Source organism: Varanus komodoensis, unplaced genomic scaffold (assembly GCF_004798865.1).
Source record: "Varanus komodoensis strain SLA01 unplaced genomic scaffold, ASM479886v1 scaffold79, whole genome shotgun sequence".
NCBI classification, from domain to species: domain Eukaryota; kingdom Metazoa; phylum Chordata; class Lepidosauria; order Squamata; family Varanidae; genus Varanus; species Varanus komodoensis.
The window spans coordinates 185683-212959 of record NW_025336467.1 but is presented as its reverse complement, the minus strand read 5'-3'; the positions used below and the strand labels follow the sequence as shown (position 1 = coordinate 212959).

The following is a 27277-nucleotide window of genomic DNA, read 5'->3' as shown; positions in this document are numbered from 1 at the left end:
GCCCCTGCCCGCCCGCCCGCGGTACCGGCGGCGCGGCGGCAGCCATGACTCTGGAGTCCATGATGGCCTGTTGCCTGAGCGACGAGGCGAAAGAGTCGAAGCGCATCAACGCCGAGATCGAGAAGCAGCTGCGGAGGGACAAGCGCGACGCCCGCCGGGAGCTCAAGCTGCTCCTGCTCGGTCAGTACGCCTGCCCGCCGCCCGCCCCTCCGCGCCGGTCCCTTCCCGGCCCTCACGCCCCTTTCCGGCGCGGAGCCCGCGCCCGCCCTGCCCCGCTGCCTCCGCCGCGCCCGTCTCCCGGCGCCGCCCGGCTCCTCCCGGGCGCCTCACAACAGCCCCGCGAGGCAGTCCGGGAGGAGCGCCGGGCTGCGCTGTCACGTCCCCGTCCCCGCGAGGGAAGCAGGGCAGCGGCCGGAGCTCCGTTCGCCTCGGTCTGCTCCGCGGGGCAGCCCTGCGGGGTCGGCTGGGTCCGCTGGGAAACTTCCCGGCCGCGCAGGACCAGAACTTAGTTCTCCCGAGCCCCAGACCAAGACTCGCCGCCGAGCCAGGACTTGCTCGCTCGCTTTTTGAGCTCCGTGCCTTGCCTCTTCCAGGCAGTTGACATGCACTCAGTCTGATGTCCGCAGGAGCAGCTCTGAGAGAGGCTAGGCCGAGAGTCGGGGCTGCCACAAAGTTTCCCGGTGGACTTCATGACTAAGTGGGGACGAGAGCCCGGACCACCTGGGTCCCCGTCCTGTGCTCTCGTCCTCCACACCCCACTAGCTGTCACAGACCCCCTTCTCCTAATTTTATCCTCACAACAGCCCTGTGAGGTGAGCCAGGCTGCGAGTCTGTGGCTGGCTCAGGGTCCCCCACTGAACTCCATGGCTGAGTGGGACTAGGACCCTGATTGCGTGAGTCCGAATCCCATGCTCTTAACCACGACACCACGCTGGCTCTTAGGTATTTGTGTTTGGCTTGTGTGCATGCCCCCCTTGTTTATATTTCTTTGCTGCTTTGTTTGTCTGACTTTAAATTGATGTAGCCGTTCTGTTTTTATTTACTCTGACTGTATCCTTGTACTGAGATATCTTTTCCTTTTCCCCATTTACCCACCCATATTTTGTTGGATTTTTCATTCATGGTATGTACATAAATAATGCTCAATCTATGCAGCAGTCTATTCTTGACATTTCCATTTTGTTGCATTGTATATACAATACTTGTGATGGTATTTACTTCTTGTTTACATTATATGTATATGCTTTGCAACAATATGTTGTTGCAAAGCATATACATATAATGCTTTGCAAAAAGCATGTATGTTATATACATATAACAACATTATATGTATATGCTTTTCCCTTCTGTGCTTTCTCTATGGAGTGTAAGGTGGTGGTAATCCTCACTACAACCTTGTGAGGTAGGTCAGGGTTAGGGTTCGATAGGCAAGATAGAATCTCTTGTCCTACCAACCAAAAATTCCCCCAACATTTTCTCCTCCAAGTGAAACAACCCTAGGCACCCTCTTTTCTTCCTGCTGCTAGGCTTGACTTCTTCCCTGAGGTTTTTTGCCAGCTTCTGCACCCTCAAATGTCTTTTAGGGTAGCTTTCCATGGTGTTCCCTCTGCACTCCTCCCTACCTCATCTCTTTGTAACAAACATGAGTGATGTTGGCATGACTGGGAGCTGGAATTCTTTTCTAGGATTTTTTTTAAACCCTCCTAGACCCCTTTCCTCTCCAGTTAAGAACAAACAACCAGCAAACATCCCTTCCTGTCACCTTTCATTCCATTAACAGCTTCCCGCCCAACCTTGATCATATAGCTACAGTACAGTTTGAACGTGCTTTCTCTGGTGATACGTGTTTGTTCTTACAGTTTTTCTCTAGGACCTGCATCCCGGGTCTTGGCCATTCATTGTGTTGACGATCCCAAGGCCACTTGCATCAAAACCATAATGCATACACGTTTACTGCGCAGCAGTTGTCACCAACACATAATATCCATCCCTTTCAATCACTCCCTGACAATAATTATTATTCTATAGCTGTTATACAGTTGGGCTGCTCCCTGGGCAATTTCACTCACCTTTAAGATTTCTGTTTCTAGATCACGTCGTTTTCAGTCTTTGCAATCACTTTTCTTTGAACAGTTTATTAACAATAGCTATTTTCTCAGGCTTAGATTCAGAGAATTCTCACTCGTCCTTTTGCCAGAGGAGAAATAGTCTTAAAAGACTTGGAATGTTAAGGAATGGATGGTTGGGCTGCATGTGTCTATTTCATAGAGGCTGGCAGTTGTCAAGAGGAAGAGCTATCTTATTTAGGAAGCACAATAGAAGTCTTGGGAAAAAGCCCAAAGTGTTAGGAATTAGCTCACTGTGGCAAAAGGGAGGATAACACGAGTCCGAAAGGTTGGTCCCCACAGGAGCCTTATGGGGTCAGAGGCAGGCTGCAAATCTCACTCTGTTAAAAACCAGTTTAGTTCTGTGGTGAGTGTTGGGCTGGGGAATTGGGAGGTTCTAGTCCCTACTTGGCCACCGGTCACTTTGGGCCGGTCGCTTCCTCTCAGCCCAGCCTGCCTCACAGGATTGTTGTGAGGATAACAGTCCCATTTTATCCTGAACAGAAAAAAAGTGGGATATAAATGCAATGTGATTATAGAAATCAGTTGCATTAAAACATAACTGTACTGGGAGTGAGGTTCCTTCCCCTAATAGCTCCACTTCCTGACCATTTAGCTCTTTCCTTTGATGTAGCTGCTTCTATGAAAAACAAAAGCTCCCTTCCAAGGTGCAGAAAGGTATCAGCCCCACCCATCTTAAGGACACCACCCTCTTTCACCATGCAGTAATTGTCCCTTTTAATAACTTCCCTGCTTTTCTAGCGTTTACATCCTGCTTACAAACTAAAAGGATTTCCTAGTGGTTCCTTCCTGACAATTGCTAAAGACCCCTCTCTGCATAATATCTCCATCTATACATAGGGAATAGGTGCCTTGCTAAGGCATAAAACCTGCTCCCCCCCCTTCCCATTTTCAACCTTTCTGATCATTTCTGTTTTCCTCTTGACATCTGATTCTTCTCTTTAGTTCATGACTGCCTGACAGCCAAGGACTTTGTCCACCGTTCTAAGGAACTCTCCCATCCTGTCTCAGAATTCTGACCTTGGTATGCTTCTCTGCACTTTGTCTTAATGAGGTCTCTCTTTGTGCCCCTTCTAAGTATTCCTCTATACAGGTGGTGCTCTCAAGTATTTAATTGTTGCAATCTTTCTTACCTTTCTCATGCGTCCACCTGAAATGTAGCATCACATTCCTTCAGGTGAGAAAGCTGCAGTAGCAGCTTTTAAAAAGTTAGGCATCAACCCCAAATACAGCTGGAGTTAGTATGGAAAATGGTTTTAACCCAAATACTGCTTCTAAATCTCCTTGTTTGCTAACTTAACAAAACGGTGATCTTCCTCTCAGTTGTATTTCTATTTATGAACCTGAAGTAATGAACTTGAAGGAGGTTTACCCTGAGTCTTTAGCTGTTTGTTTTCCCGAGGCAGTGGTCTTAACAGCGTACCGGCCAAGCTCACCTGCTGCAATAATCCGGCTTGGTTGTTTGCTTGTTCGTTTGTTTTTAATGCTCTTGATTGTTGTGAATGTGGCTTTGTGCACAGATTCTCAGTGACCCCAGATCCTTCATGAACTCGACCACTATTTAAGAAAATGCGGGCAAGCAAAATGTGGTCCATGCTTATTTCCCAAATGCTTCATTCCTTCCTTCCATGCTTGTGTTCAAAAAGCCTTGCCCATCTAATATATCCGGCAGGTTGTGGTTCCTCAGCAGCCAAGGAAAGGTGTTCTGTGTGTGCGCGCTGTGCACAACCTCTTTGCCCCGAGGGTTCCATTTGGTGTCCTATCCAGGGAAATGTACACACTCCCTCATCCTTCCCACATGCACACACTTGCACAGATGCACACACACACACACAGCTGTTCTCCTCGCTGTCTTCCAGAGAGAGAGAGAGACTCCTTTGTCTCCTTACATTTTTAAAAGTTTATTTAGAAGTACCTCTGACGAGGTCCTACGGTTTCTGTACCCTCAGAGCATCCCCTTTGGACCTTGCAGAGAGGTGGAAGTTAGTTTGGGTGTCTGGGGGACTCACAAGATATTTTGGGGAGCCAGGCACATCATGTGCTGCTGGGCATGGGCATAGTGTTGCTTTTGCTGCAACTTCCATAACTTACCCCTGGCAGTAGCCAGTGTGGGAGTTACGTGGAAGCACAGATTAAACCAGAAATATGTCTATGCTTTAGCTTTCCAGGTTGAACAGAACTTGGGAGAATTGAGGTCTGAGGCTTAATGTCTGGATGAACTGCAGAGAGAATTCTTCTAAGTCACTGTGTATTAGCTCCTTGTTGTGCTAGATGGATGGGCTATTCTCATGGAGGTGAAAGTGGGAAATGCCAGGAAATTTAAAACTCTTTTGTGACTCCCACCTCATTTAGACGGGTCAGCCACCGTTCGGCTGGCATTTTCTCCGGGTCCGTGAAAGAGCCACGGACCAGCTCGGGCTCACTGTGCTATTGCTGCAGATTCCTCTCTGGGGAGGGGGAGGGGGAGGGGGTGTGGGAGGGAGCTCAGTGGGAGCCAGGATCTGCCCTCTGGGCAGGGACCCCTTTCCCTTTATCTGCTGTGTTTTCTACTGGAAAGGGAGACGCTGAGGCAGGCTTGTGCTAAGAGGGTTTTCTCAGCTGGTCTGTGCTGGTATGTATGGGAATTTGGGAGGGGGGTCATTCTATATCACTGTTTAACATTATGAATATTATTGTATTAAGTAACTTTGATTTTGTATTGCTCTGTTGCTGATACTGTATTTGAATTTGTATTTGCTCTAAGTATAATATTGCATTTATATTGATTTTGTATTTTGCTATTGTAAATTCTTGATCAAGTATTCTTGAAGAGAAACAACAGCAGATTTTGCAGTAGCCTTATTTGAGTTACATATTGCTCTAAAAGTTTCAGCTGTATTTGATTACATTTAATTTCAGTATTCTTTTACTGGCATTTTTCACTGTTCGGTTTCTGGTTATTTTAGAGAATTTTCTCTTTTTTGGTACTGGATTTAAAAAATGAATACACAAAATACCATATTATGTATATAATGCTTTTCATTTCTGCCTCGGCAGTCCCCAAAATAATTTTCCTACTTTTGCCCAGCTGTAAGAAGGTTGAAAACCACTGATTCACGCTACATGAAGCTGATTCTTCGAGGTGCATTCAGATGCATAAATAACTGTGACTCTTAAGGGTCTTGGTTTGGGTTTGACTTTCTGGGAAGGGTTTGAAACAGAGAGGCTGTCCATCAAACCCGAACATTATTTTTTTATAACTATATACTTTTGTTTCTTGCAAGTAACTCACGGCAGCTTGTATAATTCTCCTCTGAATCTTATCCTCACAACAGCAGCTTTAAGTGGTGGGTTGTGCTCCATAGCCCAAGTGCGGACTAGGACCCAGATCTCCGGCGTCCCGGTCCCACACGCCTCACCCCTATACCTCACTGGCTCTGTAAACAGTTTGTGTTCTTTGTATACTGCCTACAGTCCATTGATTAGGGCTGGAAAATCCCAGGTATTTGCAGGACCAGTGTTTATAAATCCACATCCGTTGTGCTGTGCCATATGGAGGAAAGCTCATGGGCTCCTTTGCTGTAAGATTATTTTTTCTTGTTATAAGAAAGATACTTTGAAGGCTGGGGCTGTTTGTTTGCAGCTGTGTTTCTCGATGAGAGGCGCATCCACATGCAGCGCCCACCCACGTGCGATGCCCATCTTTTAAAGCAGTTGGGCTTTGCCTGCCTTTTAATCCCAGACTATTCCCCCCCCCCCCAGCAGAGCTCAGCCCTCACCGAAGCAGCTAAGCTATTCCGATAGCTAGTAAACATCAGCAACCAAAAGCCGTTTGCTTGGTCTCCCTAGCCCCTGTAACTTTAAAGAAATAACTTTTGAGATGGGCTGTATACGTGGCTAATGGGAAGATTATAGGAGAAGTGGCCACGAGCATTATCTGGTGGTAGCAGCCTAGCTCTCTCGATTCACTAGGTATAAGCTCCCCTTTGAAGCGTTTTATTCCCTGCATTAGCCTGTCCAATATTTCTCTTCACATCAGCCTGCCAATTACTGACTAAAGTGGCAGTGAGTGGAAAGCACTTACTTGAAGGAAGGTTATCCGTTGTTGCTGATGGTCGTGAGTCATGCGGAGATTCTTGCTGTAGTGCAGCCCTTCAGACTGGCTGGGGGCAGGGGCTGGATGGTTTGTAGCCCTCTCACTTGGGGTGGCTAAAGAGCCCCTCCCGGGCCACCTGGCAAGGCAGATCTACAAAATCTGGCCTTTAAAAAAAGAGGGTTTTTTTTTTTAACAACTAAACAAGATACTCATTGGTTTTGCCTACTTAGGTTGGTGTCCCTAAAAAAGCTATATCCCAGAAACCTCTCCTTGCTTCACCTGCTGCTAGATCACATAGTATAGCAGGTTTGGCTTTGGGGAGAGATTGCTAGGTTGAAGGTTACTCTGGAAGGATGGCAGGCACTCTAAATCCGCAAATCCCCAAAGAGAGCCCGTGTGGTGTAGAGGTTATTGTGCGCAGGATGGGGACGCAGGAGATGTGGGTTCTAGTCCCCACATGGCCAGAAAGCGCGCTGGGTGACTTAAGGCCAGTCAGCCTAGCCTACCTCGCAGGGTGATGGCGAGAAGGAGAACTCTGCAACCCAGAACTCTGCTTGGGTTCCTCACCGGAGGAAGAAATGCAAGGTGTCAATGTAAAGCCGTCAGTGGTTGTGGTAGTAAATGATACCCCCATCTCTTTCCTGGGGTGTGGAAGCATCCTTGGGGCAAATAAATAAATAAGTAAATAAAGGAATTGATCTTGTTCTGTGTCTCTGACCCCTACATAGCCTTTGGGATCTGGGGTATTGGTCTTCTCCGTTCCACTGTGGGATTTTCTCTGGTGATCCCCAAATGTAGCTGGGCTGGAGCACATCTTGGGAAATAACAGCAATTTCATAACAAGAGTGGAAAATATTTGCCAGAAAAAAAATTCCTTTGCTGTATTCCTGCTGTCATCTCTTAAAAAAAAAAAGCATCATGGTTGCATAAAATTAGTAACATGGGGAGAGATGCAGCATATAATAAGTCAGATTTGGCAGTTAGAGTGGATACATTACCACAACCTTGTAAATAAGGCTGCTGGAGTCCCTAACTTGCCATGGAAGAACAAGCTGCTTAGCCACTTGGCAGACCAGTTAAAATGGTTTTTTATCATTAGAAGATGAAGGGAAGGCACGGCATGGCATTCTGGGTTGCCCAGAGGCAGGACAGTGTGATCATTTAAAATTGAAATTTGGGGTTTTTTTCCGGGGAACCATCCCTAAATCCCTAAAGCTTCAGGCATGCTAAACCTAATCTCTTCCCTTGTATAAAGCCACCTTGGGAGGGATCCTGCTCTTAACAACACTCTAGAAGTCTCTTCAGTAAAAGTAATTAAAAGGGGACGCTGTTGAGTTTGCACGGCAAATTTCCAAGTCAGTGTTGGATCTGTGTGGCTGTTTAGCATGTAAAAATTTTAAAATGTGATGGACAGACTCTTCATCACACATTTTCATCTCAATTACTTTTGGCTTTTGATATTAACGTGGCACAATTTACCTGGGATTACAGCATATAAATGCTAAAAAACAATTAAAACGAGAGAGCCATCTATTTAACACGGTGAAGGACATTTGGAAGCCTTCTGGAAAGTCCACATCATTTGATACTTCAACGTGCCTGGTTCAGCAGATGTTCAGCAAGCTCATCCCAAGGAAATGATATGTTCTGGAAATCCCAGGATCAGTGTGATGAGGATTCTCTCTGATAACATGTACCTGCTGTTGAATTTTGTAGAGAGTGCTTCTAATTGTTGTCTTACTCTTACCCAACCCCCAAAAAAAGGAAAGAAAGAGAGAGGGTTGCTTTCCCTTTTCTTTATATACAGCACTGTTCAGTGTTGCCAGCCTTCCTCCTCCAGAAGGGCATATCTTATGTACCAAACTGGTGAGTTCATATAAACATACTCATTGCCATTGGTTCTGCACTGGGGAGGGGAACCAGGTTGGCAGCCATAACGCCGGAATGGAGGTTGTCTGATCCAGGATCTCTGTGGTCATTACTGGGGCAGGCAAGAGTTAACTGCTGTGTTGATCGGGGAGGATCAAAATCCAGCCTTTGGGCATTTATACCAGGTCTGAGCGGTCCTGAACCCTGACACGACCTGCTGGTCAGAGGGGGCCAAGGTTGAATGCTAGCATTTCCAGGTTTGTTTGTTTGGTTATTTAAAACACTTATATGCTGTCCTTCACTATTGCATCTCAGGACAGTTTACAAGATTAAAACCAATAATCATAAAAACAATAAAACAGTACAATAAAATTACCAAAACCCAATACAAATAACTCAAATCAGAACAAAACAAAGGCGACTGTGAATCACTAAAAATGCTAATTTTTAAAATAACACTTAAATAAAAAAGGTTTTAACCTGGCGCCAAAAAGAATATAGGCTCAGTGCCAGGTGAACCTCCCTGGGGAGCGTATTCCATAGTCTGGGTGTCATCGCAGAGAAGGCCCTTTTCCAAGTATATGTCCTTTTTACCTCCTTTTGGGAGGGTTCCCGGAGCAGAGCCTCCCCGGCCGATCTTAGGGGGCATGGGGGCGTATAAGGAAGGAGATGTTCCTTCAGGTATCCTGGTCCCAAGCCATTTAGGGTCAAAACCAGCACCTTGAATTGGGCCCGGACTTCAACTGGAAGCCATTGGAGCTGGTATAGGACTGGCGTTATGTGAGAATAACGATCCGCAGTGTGGCCACTCTATTTTGCACCAGCTGAAGTATCTGGACTGTTTTCAAGGGCAGCCCCATGTAGAGTGCGTTACAGTAGTCCAACTGGGAGGTTACCCAAATGGATTGAATGGAAGTGCTAGAAGGTTGTGTGTGGTGACGGGATCTGCCATCATAGGTGTTGACTCGGTCATGTGTGCGCTGTCCTGATGCAGCAATAGAAATAAGGGATTTCCATGTTGGTGCCTTGCTGATTTGCTGTTGCTTTGGGGAAAGTTATTCTAAGATTATGGGACGGGTCAGCTCTGGAAGTTTAGAAATGTGTGGGTGGCATCTCCTGAAGTCCATCTGTACCTCACCATAGTGGTGGGGGCGAGCAGTGTGCTGTTCTGCTGGCCAGCATGGCTCTGGCCTGGAGGAGGACCTGTCCACCTACTCCAGCTTCCTTTGCCAAAAAAACTCTACGGGTGGTTCGACTCAATGGCAAACAATATGGTCCCAAGCAGTGAAGCCGCCTGGCTGGGAGGCAGCAATAAAGCCACAGAGGAAGAGCAAAGAGAGGATCATCATAGCTGGAGCATCCCTGACAAACCCTAATGGCCCCCCAGACGCTAACACAGCCCCTAGCAAATAGATCTCTGTGCTGTTAAAAACATAGAAGCAGAGAGGGTCAGAAGGGGTCTCCTGGGCCATCTAGTCTGACCCCTGGCTTCAGCCCGTTCTGCTCATGGCATGCCTACCATGTGCATGTTCAAAGGTCTTCAGTTTAGGAACATGCAATGTCAGTGGCCTAAACCTTATGGAAGCTGAACATCCTTAAGAACGAAATGAAAAGGCTTAGTATTAATATACTAGACATCAGTAAAGCCCATTGAACTGGCTGTGGTATCTTCAACTCTGATGATCATATCATATATTACTCTGGGAGTGATACCCCCAGAAGAAGAGGAGTGGCCTTCATACTGAATAAAAAAGTGGGCAGAACCACAGGAAGTTTTTGAACAGTCAGTGACAGGATAATGGAAAGCCTTGCAGCATATCCATTCTTCAAGTTTATGCTTCCACTGTGGATTCAGTGGTAGAGAACACTGAAGAATACTGAAATTCAGGAAACTCTGGAACAAACAGCAAAGAAAGACACTATCTTATTAGAGATTTCATTATGAAAGTGAGAGAAATGGAAGATACAAGGATCACAGGCAGGTTTGGCCTTGGCAAATGAAATGAGGCAGGAGAATGACTGATCCAGGTATTTTTATTTATTTATTTATTTATTAAAACATTTTTATGCCGCCCCATTTGCCGAAGCCTCGGGGCGGCTTACAACAAATAAGTTAAATAACATTTTAAAATATATGCCACCAACAACAGCTAAGCATCATGAGCATGTGGTTTGAGCAACTCCAGCAGTGACTATATACTTGGACCTCACCAATGGAGAACATTGAAACCAAATCAGCTACATGTTATGCCAAAGGACATGGAAAAGTTCCATCCTCACCGTGAAAACATTCCCTGGAGCAGATTGTGGGTCAAACCACAAGCTTCTAACTGCCATGGTAAGGTTCGGGGCTGCAGTGTCAAATCCATAAATCAGAATTTTGATGTTGAAGAGAGTCCCCTGGCATATGCAATTGAAGTTAAAACTGATGTGAACTGCTCAACAGGGTTCTACTCTGTTCTGTTCGGGTTGTCTGCTCAACCAGACAACTGGTTGTCTTTCTGTGTGTCAATCACAGAAAGACAACCAGGTGAACTATGGCAGGATATAAAAACAACCATCACTGAAGCAGTCCAGAAATATATTCAATACATGAAACCAACAAAGTTGGCAAGGTGGATATCAGAAGCCACAATAAAGAATGTAGAAGAGAGAAGGAAAGCAAAAACCATTGGGTGACAGGGAAGAAGTACAAAGACTAAATACAGAATTCCAGAGAGAGGCAAGAAAATATAAAGAAAAGTACTGGAGTGAACAATGCAAGAAATTAGAGGAAACGGCCGGAAGAGATTAAACACTTATGTGAAGAAGCCCAGATATCCCTTTATGGCAAGAAAGGATATGGTTAGAGGACATGATGGGCAAGAATTGCATGACCTACAAGCAATCAGACAGAGATGGCAGGAATATGTAGAACAGCTTTACACAAATGAGAAGGCCAAGCTGTAAGAGAAGAAACTTTTCTAACAGAACTGGAACCAGATATCCTGGAGGAGGAAGTAGTGTGGGCACTCAACCAGTTGACTAATTGCAAAGCCCCTGGAGTTGATGGAATTCCAGCAGAGTTGCCGACAAAAGCACCAAGAGTGCTTTGCCAAAATTTATGGAAATCTGGTTAGTGGCCAAAAGAATAGAAAAGGTTGGTACTCATCCCAGTACCAAAGAAGGGAGATAAGAAAGACAGCTCCAGCTACCGAACCATTGCCTTGATACCACACACAAGTAAATTCCTCTTGAAGATAATCCAACAACCTTTGAACGCAACTGCCAATAGAGAACTGCCTGTAAAAGCGGGATTTCGTAAAGGGAGAGGAATGTGGGATCATGTTACCAATCTACACTGGATGATGGAAAAAGCAAAGGAATACCAAAAAGACCTCTACATGTGTTTCATTGACTACACAAAAGCTTTTGATGGTGTTGACCATGATATGCTCAGGAACTGCTTCAAAGAACTGGGAATATCAACACACCACATCCAGCTCCTTCAGTCGCTGTCCTCTGATCAAGAAGTCACTGTAAGAATGGAATAGGGAGACATAAAATGGTTCAGAATTGGAAAAGCCGCTTGGCAAAGTTGCATCCTGTCACCTACACTATTTAACATATACACAGAAATAGTTATAAGGAACGCATGTTTGGAAGAAACTACCACTGGGATCAAATCGGCAGTAGGAGTATCAACAACCTCCAATATGCAGATGATACAACTCTGCTCACAGAAAGCAAAGAAGATTTGGAGTGGCTCAGTCCAAAATGAAAGTGGAAAATTGGGATTGCACCTTAACATCAAGAAAACAAATTTAACAGTGACTGAAGAGAACACACGGGTCAGCGTGCCGATTGACAATGAGACCATCAAAACAGTAAAGGAATTCAACTGAATCCCAGTAAAGGAATTCAACTTGACCAACATGGTGACCACAGTCCTGAGATCAGAAGGTGCGCAGCACTTGGAAGAAATGCAGCATCCATCTGGAAGAAGAAAGACATCAGCCTCTACCAAATGCAGAGTAGTCAACACACTCATTTTTCCAATTTCCACATATGGCTGTGAAACTTGGACTCTGAAAAAGACAGAATTGTAGTGCTGAAGACGACGGTTGCACATCCCATGATCTGCCGAAATCACGGACAAAGAAGTCGTAGACTGAGCCTCGCCAAAGACATCACTTGAAGCCAAGATCACCAGACGAAGGCTGTCATACTTTGGCCATGTCGTGAGAGCTCAGTCATGCTGGGAGTGATCAGTGGGGGAAGGAGGAGGGATCGCCCCAGCAGCCGTTGGCTGGACATCATCAAGACATGGCAGTCTTGAAGGAAGCACTGTGAGGCAGAGAGCAATGATCCATAAAGTGACCAAGGGTTGTACATGACTGAATGGTTGACAGTGACAACGACAAGTCTGGCAATTTATAAATGTGTCGGTGGCGTCACTGTTAATCCTCAGTGAGCCTTTTATCCGCATGCTGAGCTGTGGCTTAGTACAAGCTTTGCTGACTTGGTCCTTCCAGGTGTTTTAAGCTAAACTATTCAGAATGTTCAATGGTCTGGAAGATGGGAGGCTGCTCTGCAACATCTGGAGGGCACTAGGTCGGGGAATGCTGGGTTTAGCATCTCATCCAAAGCATCTTGATCTGATTGGGAAAAATAACCAACTTGATTGCAGAAATCTGGGTAAAGGATTTGAAGTCAAGGAGAAGAGACAATTAGATTTTATATTGTTATTTATTATTTTATATTGTTAATTTTATATTGTTATTTTTATATTTTATTGTATTTTTGTTGTGAGCCGCCCTGAGGCTTCGGCACGGGGCGGCATAGAAATGTTTTAATAAATAAATGGATTTGTTGAGAATGCCTTTCTTCCATTGCTGTTGGAAAAACCCCACATACTAGGGCTCCTATGTTAACAGGATTATTTAGGAATGAGTGACTTCTTCATGTCCCCAGCCTGGGATAAAGAAGTACAGGATAGCAGGGACAAGACAAAGCGCAAGAGCAGGAATTGCAGGAATTGCATCCGGAAGGCTAAAGCCGGAGGTGAACTGAGAAGAGCAAGGGATGCCAAGCACAATGAGAAGGCCTTCTTCAGATACATCCAGAACAAAAGACATGAGGAAGAGAGGGGTGTCCAGCTACTTAAACTGGGTGGCAGAGCAGTAACAGAGACCCAAGAGAAGGCAGAGGTGCTCAGGTCCTACTTTGCTTCTGTCTTCTCCCACAGGGAAATCTGTAATCAAGAGGAAGTTCCAGCTGGAAGTGAGAGATGGCACCCCAAGATTGACAGACAAATGGACAAGGGATACCTAGGTAGAATAAACATGTTCAAATCTCTAGGGCCTAATGAACTCCATCCCAAAGTCATAAAAGAGCTAGCCGAGGAGCTCTCAGAACCACTTGGCTATTATCTTCAGTACATCTTGAAAAACAAGAGAAGTGCCAGATGAGTGGGGAAGGCTAATGTAGTCCCTGTCTTCAAAAAGGGGGAAAAAGATGAACCTGTGAACTATAGACCAGTTGTTAGTCTGACGTCAATTCCTGGAAAAATTCTGGCAGAAATTACTAAAAAATCCATCTGCAAGCATCTTGACGAAAATGCGGTGATTAATAGAAGCCAGCATGCTTTTATCAAAAACTGGACTAGGTGAAAAAACTATTAGGTGGATCCAAAATTGCCTGCTAAATTGGGCACAAAGACTGTTCTTCAATGGCACCTTCTAAAATTGGATGAAGGTAACTAGTGGGCTTTGGCGGCAAAAGGAGAAGGGGAAGGCAGAGGCTGAGGTGGCTGGATGGGGTCACTGAAGCAGTCGGCGTGAGCAAGGTGGACTCTGGGGGATGGTGGGGGACAGGAGGGCCTGGAGGAGTGTTGCCCATGGGGTTGTGATGGGTCGGGCACAATTTTGCGAATACCATAGCATAACTACTGGGGTGCCACAGGGTTCAGTCCTGGGCCCAGTGCTCTTCAACATCTGCATTAATAATTTAGATGAGAAAATGGAAAGATAATGGAAAGATCATCAGATTTGCAGACGGTACAAAACTGGGCGGAATAGCAAATACCCAAGAAGACAGAATAAAGATCCAGGGCAATCTTGGTCAACTTGAACACTGGGCTGAAAGCATCAGAATACGATTCAATAAGGACAAGTGCCAAGTCCTCCACCTAGGAAAAAGAAATCAAAATTTTATTTATTTAAAACTTGTATACTGTCTGACTACCACAGTCTCAATTCAAGATGTGGAATATGTGGCTTAGCAGAACTGAAAAAGAGCTTGGAGTAATTGTGGAGAATAGGCTAAGCATGAGCCAACAATGCGATGCAGCCACCAAAAGCGCAAATGCATTAACAGAAGTATTACTTCCAAAACATGAGCAGTAGCAGTTTCTCTGTACTCCTCACTTGTCAGACCTCACCTGGAATACTGTGTCCAGTCCTGGGCACCAAGACTTAAGAAAGAGGCAGGTCAATTAGAAAGGGGGCAGCGGAGGGCAACAAAAATGATCTGGGGATTGGAAACACTCCCCTGTGAGGAGAGGCTGAGGGAACTGGGCATGTCCAGCCTTGATAGACTGATGGGACATGATATCCCTCAATAAGTCCTTCAAAGACTATCACAAAGAGGAAGGCCGAGGTATCTTCTCACTGGTAAAAGAATGTAAGACATGCAATAATCAAGTCCCGCTGCAGCAACCCAGATTTGGGCTGGACATCAGGAAGAGCTTCCTCACTGTCAGAGCAACATGGCAGTGGAGCCAGCTGCCTGGAGAGGTGGGGGGCTCTCCCACACTGGAGGCATTCAAGGCGAAACTGGGCAGCCCTCTGAGTGGGATGGTGTGAACTGTTGTCCTGCAACAGCAGTGGGTTGGACTGGATGGCCTTCCTGGCCCCTTCCAACTCTACTGTTCTGTGTTTCTATGATTCTGTGCTTGCTGGGAGTGATGAAAGGTGTAGTCCAACATATCAGAAGAACAGCAGCTTAGGGCAGGCCATTATAAATGGTTATTTCATTAAAGAGAGTTTTAAATGGAACCAGCTGCCTTGAAAGGTTGTGGGTTCTCTCACACTAGAGACGTTCAAGGTCAACCTGGACAGCTACCGGAATGGGTTGGTATAAACTGGTGTCCTGCAACAACAGGGGGTTGGACTTGATGGCCTTCTTGGCCTCTTCCAACTCTACTGTTCAATGATTCTCCTTCTTGTGCTCTCCCATCTTTTCTTACAGGATGTTTATTACGGCAGCAAATTGCTTACCAGCATGGAAAGTCAGTTCAACCACCTTGTAATTAGTGCTTTTGCCATCTTACTTAGAATAATATTTTTGGGTAGCTCCCAAAACACCAGGTAGTAAAAGTGTAATAGCAAAATGTATTGCAAAAACAAATTGCAGCATAGGATTTTTGTTGGGAGTAGGAGGAAAATTATACAGTACCTGCTAAAAAAAACAACAACCCCAAAAACAGAAATCAGACCAAAGTATAGCCACCTTATGTCTTCTTGCTGTGCTGCACATTCTCCCTTCAGGCACAGGAGAGAGTGGGAAGAGCACATTCATCAAACAGATGCGGATAATCCATGGCTCGGGCTACTCTGAGGAGGACAAAAAGGGTTTCACCAAGCTGGTGTACCAGAACATCTTCACTGCCATGCAGTCAATGATCAGGGCCATGGAGACCTTAAAGATCCTTTACAAATATGAACAGAACAAGGTGAGCCGCTCCCCCCCCCCCCCGGCCCACTGCTCTGTTCTTGTGCCCCATCACTGCCTCTTTGCAATCCTGTGTCCAGCAGCACCAGTCGAGCTAGCAGCCCAGGAGTAGCCAAAGCTCCCTGCCTCTCTGGGCCCCGAGGTGGGAGCATCTCCTCCACCCCAGGCCTGGTGGGGCACTGGCATGGCATGCTGTTGAGTGAGGGAGCCACTTGTGGAGGTCTGGTGGGGAGGGGGGCAGAGGTTTCGGGTGAATCATTCAGGCTTCAGGCTAGCGGTTGCTTTTGCTGCTGCTAAAAATCACTGCCTGCATTTTTACTTACACGCAGGCGGGATCCTAAGTAATGACTCGGAGCAGAGTGTGGGCCTCTCACCATCACAGGGAGCCCTGGAAGGGGCAAAGGCTTCACCTGGGGGGGGGCGGGGAGAGTGGGGGAAAGGCCTCCCAAGATGGGCCTTTCAAGCTGGCTTCTCTCTCTCTCTCCTCCCAACCTGTAGGACAATGCCTTGCTGATCCGGGACGTGGATGTAGAAAAGGTTTCGTCCTTCGAGCAGCCTTATGTAAGTGCAATTAAAACCTTGTGGAACGACCCAGGAATCCAGGAGTGCTATGACCGACGGCGAGAGTACCAGCTGTCCGACTCAGCTAAATAGTAAGCAGATCTGGCCTCTCTGAGCAGCTCTCCAAAGCTAGCACTTTTGCGGCATTGCAACTGCTGAGCATCCCCCCCCCCCCCCCCCCATAAATAAATAAATAACCAACCAACCAACCAACCATCAGGATTTCACAGAAAAAGTGTGGCTTGGGACATCTGGCTGATGCCCCCAAACTCTCTCATCCCCTTCTGGCACTGGAGGAGGGAGGAATCCTCAGTCCTTCACCTGCTGCTGTATTTTTAGGAATTTGGGAACATCAGAGATGTATCTCATGTGTTCTTGATCAATTTTATGCTGCCAACTTGTTGCTGCCCAAAGCTCAAAATAGTTGATAGTTGCTTCTGAGCTTTATCCTCTGTGACCTTTCATATTGCCCGTGCTGCAAAGGGAAGTGGTAAATACTGGAAGTAATAATCAGAGGAAGATGGTCCACGATTTTTAATAAATATTGGTATACTTCTTGGATGGGTGGACAACCTGTGTGGCTCTTGACATGTTTTGGACTCCAGTTCCCACCATTGGCCTGACAAGCTCAGGAGAATGGAAATTGAGGGCCCAGCCTTTGAAGGAGAATGGCAGTCTTGCCCCGGGTTAGACCAAAAGTAGGGAATTTTTTGGACCCTTAGGCAGATTGGGCAATTCAAGAACCTGTCCTGGGCACTACCACAAAATGGCTGCCATGGAGGTGGAACTAAACACAAAAGACAAGTCACCTGCCCAGAAGGCGAATTGTGTGGTAGAGGCGGGGTCTGTGTCACAACTCACTCTGTGAGTCCTGTGGAACCAACAGAACGCCAACAGAAATCTTATTTCACAGAAGGCGGGTGGCTTTTCTGTCTCCAGCCGTCGTCAGCCTGCCAGCCAACTCATTCCCGTTTCTTTTTGTCCCTTGCTAGCCAGTTCCCCCCTTTTTGACCTACCACCTCCTCATCTTGTCACTGTGCACGCATACGTTCAGGCCCCCTCAGGACTCCTCACTGCGAGCACATGAGAAACTCTGCTCTTTTTTCAGGATCCTTCAAATTCCCTGCCTCCCCTGCCCAGGAGAGCACAGTTAATGCCCAGAGGCACTGTTTTTGCCTGGCCCTGCAATACACTGAGAAATAGGGTGAGAAGGCGTGGAGAAGAGCTGGCAGAAGTTCACTGGAGTGCAGAGAGACCAAGCGCTGCTAGAAAGCACATGTAGCACTGATCTTTCTGGTCTCCCGGGAGCTTTCTCACTTGGCAACATGAGCAGCACAAGCTAGATGTGTGCCTGGGCGAAGACGGCTACCAGTCTGCTGTCTTGGAGGCTTTTGCGCGGGGCTTGCTCGGCTGCACTGTTCAGGGAGCGCTGGGCAGCCTGGGACGCGAGCAGGGGGCTGGTGTGGGGGGGGTGGATGGCGCGCCTGGCATGGAGAAGGGGGCGCCTGGGTGCGTGGCCCCGTCTCCATGCTCGGCACAGGAACGCAGCTCTCCTCTCTCATTCGCAGCAGAGCAGCTTGTGGGGTGGGGTGGGGCAGCCTACAGACTCGGCCAACCAGGCTGCTCTGGCCTGTGAAGAAGCGAGCCTCGGGTGGTTTCCTGGGCAGACGCCGCTTTGTTCCTTTGCGTGCCTCACAGCAAGGAGGGCACGTTTGGCGGAAGGGGGAGGCTGGGTAGAAGGTGGGGGGGCTCCGCAGTTACGCTCTCTGGGCGGGGGTGCTTTGTGTGGCAAGCAAACTCATGTCCCCCTCATCTTCCCTCCCACCCCGAACATGCTTTTTACAGCTACCTTACTGATGTGGACCGTATCGCCACCCCAGGGTACCTCCCCACGCAGCAAGACGTCCTGCGGGTCAGAGTTCCAACGACTGGGATCATAGAATACCCCTTTGACCTAGAGAATATTATCTTCAGGTAACTGCCTTGGCCTCCCCCCGCCCCCGCCGCTTTCCCCCTCGCTCGAAGCCAGCCTGCGTGCTCCATGGCATGATAAACCGCCATCCCTCCCTCCGAAGCCTTTGTGGGGGCTTCTCGCAGGCTGGGCGAGGCGCTGCCCAGCAGGCCTCCCTGCGCTTGGCCGAGCATTTCCACCCCAAGGCGAGAAACTGTGCAGGGGCGTTGTTGAGAGAAGCCCGAAGTGGAGAGCGGATGCCAGGCGACCCGCGGCTGCCCCCTGGCCCGCCTCTGCCGAGAAGCCCCTGGGCAGCAGGTGACAGGGACTCTTCGCAAGCCGCTGCCGAACGCACAGCGAAGCGGGCGCCCCGGCGGGGGAGCCCCCGGGAAACACCGATGCTTGGATTAGCTTCTTCTGAGCTCACCCCGGCCTGGCCTTTCCACTGCCCCGCCAGGCAGGAGCGTGGCGCCGGGTGGCCTCTGCCCCGGTGGGCCGCCTGCTGTGGGGTCCAGCCGCAGCGCCGCACTCATTCGCGTGGGAGCAGCTGCTGTGTGCTTCCCTGGTGCTGCCCGGAGCCCTCCTCCTCGCACCGCCCCTCCTGTGCTCCATCGTCCCAGTTCTTCGTTCTGTTGTAAATAGGAGACGGAGCACGCAGAAGAAGCCGGCCTGGGTGCGGAGAGGCCGTTGGTTCGTCCGGCTCGGTGCTGTTTCCATCAGCCCTCCCCACCCTGGTGCTCCTGAGTGGAGTTCCCAGGATTTCCAAACCGCGTGGTTGCATCGGGAGGCACCTAGCTGGAGAAGGCCGACTTGCCAAGCGGGACGGCCGCTTTGCCTGTGCACATGGCGCGTGACGAAGTGACAGGAATGCCAGGCCCCAGACCGGCCTCTGGGGGCCAGCGCTCTAAAATAAATGGGGAGGCAGCCAAGGGAGGGGGCGACGGGAGAGAGCCGTGGGCAGTTACTTCGATTACGGTCGCCTGCCCGGGCTGCAGTGGGGACAAGCACTTCCTGCGAAAGCTGGATGATGAGGACAGGCACGGATGGAAGGTTTCTTAGTACATTTTCACTGAAATGTACTCAGTGCCTTCCATTTGCTACCTTTCTTCCAAAATCGCGTGTGGTTCTGCTTTTGTAGGTGTATTTGATCATCGCCCCCCTCCCCCGTTACTGGAGATATGGAATGAATGTTGGAAGAGTTAAGGCTTGCCTTTTTGTCCCCTCAGAATGGTAGACGTTGGGGGTCAGAGGTCAGAGCGGAGAAAATGGATACACTGCTTTGAAAATGTAACCTCCATCATGTTCTTAGTAGCCCTTAGCGAATATGACCAAGTTCTGGTGGAATCTGATAACGAGGTAAGCTGTAAGTACGAAACTGTGGTAGTAGCGAGTGGGGCTTGGTGTTCCTTAAGCCCTCATTGCGGTGCTGGGATCACAGCTCTTGGAACGGCTTCCAAAAGTGTGCAGGGGGTGTGCGCACTGGGAAACACAAGAAGGTCTGGAGACCCTTCAAGAACTTAAAAGCAAAAAAAAATTAAAAAGGAGCATGCCACCTCTCCCTCTTCCCTTGCCCTTCTTTGCCTTGCCTCCTCTGAGTGGCTTCATCTGGAAAGTCTGAGAAAGCTCCCGTTGGCTAGAACTAGCCTGAGGTCCGTCAGCCCCCGTAGCCAAGCCCAACCCGGGCAGCTCGATTTTCCCAGGCGGGGGCAAGAAGGCCTTGCTTCTGGGTTGGCCCTGAGCAGCTGGGGGAGGTCTCCCCTACCTCTGCTGAGGCACACGTCAGTCGTCCCTCACCACATGAAAGGCGACTGCCCAGGCACGCATTCTCAGTTGGCAGGCGGTGCCTCCAGGCCCCAAGCCGTTCACGAGGCGTGGCGCTGCTTCTGACCCACAGCCGCTCTCTCAGTGTGAAATGAAAGGGCATCTCGGAACGCTGCGGTGCCGCATGTCTGTAGTAACCCCTCATTTTGTGCTGGGAGGACTGGCAGCACGCTTCCCAGCTGTGCAGGGCGTGCAGCGAGCTGTAAAACATGGGACAGGCCGGTGGTGGGGGCATTTCTGCAGGAAGGACAGCAAGGGCCTTGCGCATACGTCCCCTGCTGCAGCTGCGATGGACTTAGAAGATGCAGAAGTTCTGTTTTGACGTGAAAAAGCCCCGGCGAACTGTGGCTGTTGTCTCTCTAAGCCTTGTGGTCTGTACTCTTCATGTGAAAGGGAGGCATACTTTCAGCAGTCAGGTGTGATTCGAGCTTCGCTGCTCTTTTCTTTCCCTTCGCCTTTTTCAGCATCTTTTCAAAGCACCCGGGGCCGGCGCTACAGAGAAACTACGTGTCGCCAAGGCTGAGCGAGGCAAAATAGGAGCCCTTCCAAATTTAACAAATGGTGGATCAGGTCTTGGAGTAGATTTCTTTTATGCACGTGTGTAGGGCTCTTCTGAAACAAGTGCTCTACAGATGTGTTTTGCCTCCGGCCGTGAATGCAAGAGAATAAAGACGAGTAGTGATTCCGCAGGGAGCACGCTCCAAAGTCCGGAGGCGAGGCAGGAGGAAGCCTCTGTCAGCTCTCTTGCTCATCTGCATCATCTCATCCCTCTTTTAAAAGGCAGGGATGTTGCTCAGAAAGGAGGGTCTGAATCTGAGAAGTAAATGGAATGCTTCATGGGTGAATGAGGCAGGGTAGGAAGGAGGAAGCCTTGTTTCTCTGGGCGGAGAGAAAGCTGCTTCCTAGCATTTTGGCCATTGTGGAAAGCGTGGTAGTGATGGAGAAGGCCAAGAGTGGTTCGTGCCACTTCCGTGTTGGCTGTCACAGAAAGTGCCCAGAGTCCTATCAGGACCTCATCCCTTTCACACCCTGCTGTGGTGGGGCTGATGGAACTCCATGGGGTATAAATCTCTGCCACCCCCCCACTCATTTCATGTGTGTCTCCCTTGGCAATTGCAGAGGCGATACCTAGAAAGCCCTTTTTCTTCCCCCCGACAGAACCGGATGGAGGAGAGCAAAGCCCTTTTCCGGACAATAATCACTTATCCCTGGTTCCAGAACTCCTCTGTAATCCTGTTTCTCAACAAGAAAGATCTGTTGGAAGACAAGATAATGTATTCTCACATTGCGGATTATTTTCCAGAGTATGATGGTAAGTAACGGCTTTTAACAAATTAGGACGCGCTTTTCAGTCCCTCAGAAGTACTCAGCGAGCGATTCAAGCCAATCCAAGATAAGCTCTTTCCCCCACGCTGTTGCCAGTCCTGAAAGCCCGAGACTTGAGCTGTGAGCGGCAGCTTCTTGGAGAGGGTGTGCGCTTTGCACGCAGGCTCCCAGCCTCCTGAAGGCCGTCTGCCTGCGCATGGAGCAGCTGCTCGTGAGCGTTCTGGCCTGCCTGAGCCGGGCAAGGGGGCGCAGGAAGCAGGAGGGGCCCAGGCCGTGTCTTCCTGACATCATCTCTCCGGTGAGCTGGGCAGGCAGAAAGCCAGTTGATCTCCAGGTGGGCAGCTGCAGGGGGCAGTAACTGCCCCCACCATCAGCGGAGCACAGCCAGTTTGATCATCATGGGATGCCCGAGCCCCAGATGTTTGTGCTTGGTGGGGCTTGCAGAACAGGCAAGAGGTAGGACCTCCGTTTGGGCAGCATGGGATGAATCCCTGGAGGGGAGGGGAGGGCAGCGTGTGCTCCTAGTCCTGATGGCTCTCAGCCTCCTCCAGGCTCTGAAGCGGAACTCCTGCGTACTCCAGTTGCTGGAGAACAGAGGCAGGGGGCATATTGGTATCTTGTAGCCGCTGGCTGGGCAGAATGCTGCCAAGGTGGAATCCTGGTCTGATGGAGCAGGGCTCTTCCCTTCTTGTGTGTCTTCATAATAAACACGTGTGATTTTGCATCGCCTCTCCTGCCATGCGCCCGACTGCCGATTCCCCTCATCCTGAGGGCGGTGGCTTCAATATAACCCCTTCAACATCAGATTGCTCCAAACGCAATAGAAATCTCATTGTAACAGTGGCCCTCCCCCCAATCTGTTTGCAGGCCCCCCGAGAGATGCACAAGCAGCCCGGGAGTACATTCTCAAGATGTTTGTGGATCTAAACCCTGACAGCGACAAAATTATCTACTCTCATTTCACATGTGCCACGGATACGGAGAACATCCGGTTTGTCTTTGCTGCCGTCAAGGACACCATCCTGCAGCTCAACTTGAAGGAATATAACCTAGTCTGACCTTGATCTGCCTGTCCTTTTCCCCACCCTTCTACCCACCCTTCCCCAAATCTCCTTGGGAGACCTTTTGTTGTGAAGAAAGTAAGACGAGAGAACCCCATGAATTCAAACAAACAAAACATGTACAGGAAAAACTATCTTAATTTTTAATGATGTAATGATGAGAAATTGTCTGATCTGTGGAGTGGCAAGGGCTTTTTTGCTCACTGTTACCTTGGAGTCTCATGTCTGCCCCACAGAATAGCTGATTTTTTAAAAAAGAAAACCAAATTTGCTTTTATTTCAAAGTTTAAAACAACAACGGGGGACACGTTTCACTCTCTCTGGCACCTTATTAACTTCCTTCGTGTCAGCAGTCCATGCAGCTTCCTCTTGGAATTTGTGTTGCATTAGCCAGTTAATTTTTCCTTTCTGTCCGGCGGTAGATGAGTCCCAGAGTTTCCAGCCAAGACCGTGAGCTTGCTGGGCTGTAGGAGTATTGTATGCTACTAGCACTTTCTCCTTGTGTCATAGGATGCTACTGGTGCAGCTTGCTCACACTGTCCGCTTCTCCGCTGTACCTCCGTGTATCGCACCCAGGAGGATATGTGTCGGACGGGTACGCTCAGAAGAGATCTTGGGAGGGACAAGCGCTCCTTAACAATTATGCCAAACAAGTACTCTATTCGTTCCTTCATTCCTTTGTGCCATGTTAGTCTAGATTTTTTTTCCTTTTCAATTATGAAAGATATATTGAAACTGTGATTTTTTTAAATTATTATTCTGTGCATAGTTTGCCAGCTATGCTTACTTTTGTTCATAGACTATGAACCAAGTAATAGCAGATGAGCCGGAGGAGGGTGGGTGGTCGGGGACTGGGGGGGGAGTGCCTGTTTGTGGTGGGTTTTAGTTTCTTTAAGGAAAGAGGTAGCTCACTTAGAAAGATTCTTCTCACCCAGCAGATGTAAAGGAATCACAAGAGGGTGACATTGCCTAGGTGGTGGAATCCAAATTCTGCAGCAGATTTTGGACTAGAAGAAAGATTGGCAGTTCTACTACATACTCGTAGCTGTGCGTGTGTGCGTGTGTGTGTTTGTGTGTTTTGTTTGTTTTGTCCTCCTCCTCTTCATTATTGGCTGTATGTGTGTGTTTCACCAAGAAGCACTTGAGTTCATGAAATCCCCCACCCAAATGTGGGAATCCTAGAGGAAGGAGCAAAATAGGAAAGGACCCACAGTAGCATCTTAGCGAAATGCTTCCAAGGAAAGTTCTTTCTGGTGTCCCTGCAAACGGACACTTCGGACTGCGTTGCTGAGGCTTGTGTGAGTGGCAGCTGCTGTTTTTCCTCGCTCGCCTCTTCTTTGGAAGACTTTGTTCTGCAGGCAGTATTGCAGGAACGCTGGGGGCCACAGCCTGCCTTCGTGGAAGAGGCCCGCAGCAAGCTGGAGCCCGAACCAGGAAACCGGATCCGGAATGAGCAGGAACAATAGAGACGGTGCCTGACCTTTAAAGTGAGGACCACGGAAGGTTGCATTTCTTGCAATTTCAGTGCCAAACATGCTTCGGCAACCGCCTGTTTCAAGCCCCAGTGGGAGATGGTGCCAAAACGCCAAGATTCTTGCGGGTTCTGCCTGGAAGAAGCATTACCACAGCACTACGTGCACAATCTGGGAGCGGGGGTGGGGGGCTTTCCTGAAGGTGCCCCCTGGCCCCTTGAGGTACACACAACACTAACATGGCTTCAGAACTGCTAACAGTGAAGATCCCTGGACTGCCTGAGACCTTTCTCCGTGAAAAGGAGGGAAAGGCCACTCGCTGCAGTGCGTCTGATGGGCGTCTGCATCGTGTGCGGCGACGCTCGCTAGACTTGTCTGCACAAGGCAGAATGGGATTTCTCCTTCCCTAGATCCGTTTGGGTCACAACACTACAATCCAACTTGCACATGGACACCAGCAGTATTCGAGGTGGGGTGGGGTGGGGTGGAAGGGCAGAGACCAGTTGCCCTCCAAATGTCCTGGGTTTAATCCATGTCGTGGAACACTACAGAAAAAAGCAAAAGTGAGCCACTGTTCGAAGGGATTTCTGGGTACTCCCTCCCCCCTCCCTCCCTCTTCTTAAAATGAGGAGACCAACAAGCAGTTGAGTTCCTGTGTGAGGGATCCTTTTGGGTTGATGGGAGGAATGCTGTTCAATTAATGCTTTCTAAAATAAACATTTCTCCCCCCCCACCCCTTTTGATCTAAATGTATTTGGAATGACAGGAGTTTGGGGGGGGGGGGTTCCCTGCACAGGTGAGGAAAGTTTTGTGCCATTTGGACTCCCGAGATGCTTGTTTCCCTCCAACAAGTTCTTTTCTTGAAACTGTGCCATGGCTTCCCCCGAATGCCACTTGCCCGGAGCACCTCCTTACTCCTCAAGTCTGCTCCCGCGCACACCTTGACCTGCAGTGCCCACTGCGGCCACGGGACCTGTCGCTGAGGGATCCAGGAGCTAGGAAGCCGCTCCTGGGGCACCTCTTCGATCGACTGCTCTGGAACATGGGCCTTCCCGGAATGGGCTTGGCCTGGTGAATGTTGCCCCCGCCATATTTGTTGAGTGGGCCCTTGGCCCTACAAAGAGGGCTAGTTGCTGGCCAGCTGCTGGCCATGGATCGGGGGCAGAGAGCTCAAGATGGAGAAGATAACCCTTGTGAAGCCACCTCTGGTGGACCTGCTTTCCGTGTGACGTGCCTGCCTCCCCCAGGCCAGGCCAGCCCAGCCATCGCTCGCTCGCTCTCCACGCAAGTGCCAAACATGCTTTGACGCTCTGCCCACTGCACCCCAGATTGTGCCGGCAGGAGCCGAGCAAGGCCTCCGAGTGGCCGGCAAGCTGGTGCAGGATGCTCAAAGCCGAGCGTGCGAGAGCGGAGGACCTCGACGTCGAGATGAAGGAACCGCCTGACCAATGTGTTCACAGTGCACTTTATATGAAGAGAGTTCTGCAGAAGACCGAGTGACCTGCTCCCGGGCCTCCCCTGACTGGCTGGAAGAGGATTGAACCGTAATCATTCCATTTCCTTGTAGAGCTTCAAAGTGACTGCCCGTAAGCTGCTTCCAGCCCCTTCCCTTGCCACGTCTTCTCTTTTCCCTGGCGTCAAATCAGTCGATCTGCCATTGCCTTCAACCGTGTTGTGTTTTTTCCACATATTTTATTACTATGTTAAAGTATGCTTTTCCCCCCTTCCGGCGTGTGCGCTAGCCATTAATTGTATTGCGCTTCACTGAAAACAAAGGTTGTTTGAGTCCATCGGAGGTTAAAGTCTGTAACTGTGTGTGAGCATGTGTGCTTTTTTTTAAGCGTTATCATGGTTTGTGCCAATGCCCCGTTCTTTCTTTAGTACCAGAGACTCTTTTACAGTGTGGTGGAAAATTATTTGGTTATGCTTGTATATTAAAATAAGATCCTGATTGAAAAGCAAACATGTAAACATTATACTATTTAAAAGAGAGAACGGAACTACTATATATAAAAAAGCTGTTTTTAAAACCTTTTTTGTCATTTTGAAATTGCATGTGGTGTTCAAGGGAGGGCAGCGGCAGAGCAGGGATTTCGAATGATGTGGCCCGGGAATGGCTTTCTGGCCTTGGTCCTTGCGTGTCTCTCTGGCCTGTGAGGCAGGATGGGATTTCTCGGAACACGTCAGTCCTCTCGTCTGCTGGATGCTGACCCTCATTGTTTAGAAGTACCTGATGGAAATTGATTTTCATATCTTTCTCCTGGAATAAATTGTTTGAAATTGGAATAAAATTTGTTCCTTAAAAAAAAAATAAAAATGGCTGTTTGTTTTCTTCTCGTTTTCTTCTTGGCTGCAATCTTAGTTCCTTGGCGGAAGTCATCTGTTTAGGTTTTTACATTTCAGCAATTAAATCAGCTTAGGCAAAAATCCACAAATGGTTACAACAAATCTATTAAAAAAGGGTTTAACACAGAGTGAATTTTCTTTCTGTTGCTTTGGAGGGTAAGATCCAAAGCAGCAGGTTCAAATGGCAAAGGGATTTTGACAAAATAGTAGGAAGAGCTTGTAACAGACTGCCTCTGGAGAGGGTGCACTCTTCATTAGAGACCTTTAAGGAGAAGTTGGACTGCCATGTACCCAGGTGATGTCAAATTCCTCAGTTGACGCTTAAGACTAGGTGACCTTGATGCCCCATCCTATGATATTAAGAGACATAGATGTAAAGATAGAGATGTAAAGATTTCCAGTGCAATGCTTTACTTAAAAAGGCTAAAGTTGTCACTTTTCAATGGGCGGGGGGGGGGGCAGGTTCCCTTTACATTTGGTTGATCAGATTCAAAGATGCCCTTGGGTGACCAAGCCATTCGCTTGTCACTTCCAGCTTCATTGCAAGAATCGTCCTGTTGATTCCCAGTGTCCTTATACAAGCACCAGGAGTCATGGAAACCTTCCGTGCGATAGGAATAACTGTACATTCATAGTGGTCTGTAGTTCTCCTACCCTGTCAAGTGAAAATGCAGCCCAACTGCATTTGAGGTGGGTGGAGAGGCCCACCTTCGTAAGCTGCATGGAAGACTTGGGGCAATTGACAGGGCTGAAGCAACAAATTTGAGATTTGTTCAAACACGCCAGTCAGCTGCATGCCTCTATTTAGGAGCATTGTGTGCTTAAAAGTTCCAGTTGTCCTGTGCTGCACGCATTTTCTACCGTGTTTACATCCTGAAAGTCGATCTGTTGTAGGCTTGCATTGTGCATTGAACAAGCACCTTGATTGCTGATGGTGGTTCCACTTTTGATGGGTT

The 27277-nt window shown here is 48.5% G+C and overlaps 1 protein-coding gene across 1 annotated transcript; it reads left to right on the top strand.

Annotated features, from left to right (window-relative positions):
• On the top strand, positions 1-22751 carry GNA11 (G protein subunit alpha 11). The gene is made up of 7 exons (XM_044453407.1): positions 1-180; positions 15600-15784; positions 16282-16436; positions 18190-18318; positions 19522-19651; positions 21275-21428; positions 22310-22751. The coding sequence occupies exons 1-7, from the start codon at positions 45-47 to the stop codon at positions 22498-22500; spliced, it is 1080 nt and encodes a 359-aa protein (XP_044309342.1). The 5' UTR covers positions 1-44; the 3' UTR covers positions 22501-22751.
• Positions 22752-27277: the final 4526 nt, after the last annotated feature.

What these genes read in the sequence shown, in the direction of transcription:
- GNA11 (XM_044453407.1), top strand. Translation starts at nt 45, where the DNA reads ATGACTCTGGAGTCCATGATGGCCTGTTGCCTGAGCGACGAGGCGAAA. An exon ending in CTGTCCGACTCAGCTAAATA is followed by an intron (nt 16,437 to 18,189) that starts GTAAGCAGATCT and finishes TGCTTTTTACAG; the next exon opens with CTACCTTACTGATGTGGACC. An exon ending in TGGTGGAATCTGATAACGAG is followed by an intron (nt 19,652 to 21,274) that starts GTAAGCTGTAAG and finishes TCCCCCCGACAG; the next exon opens with AACCGGATGGAGGAGAGCAA.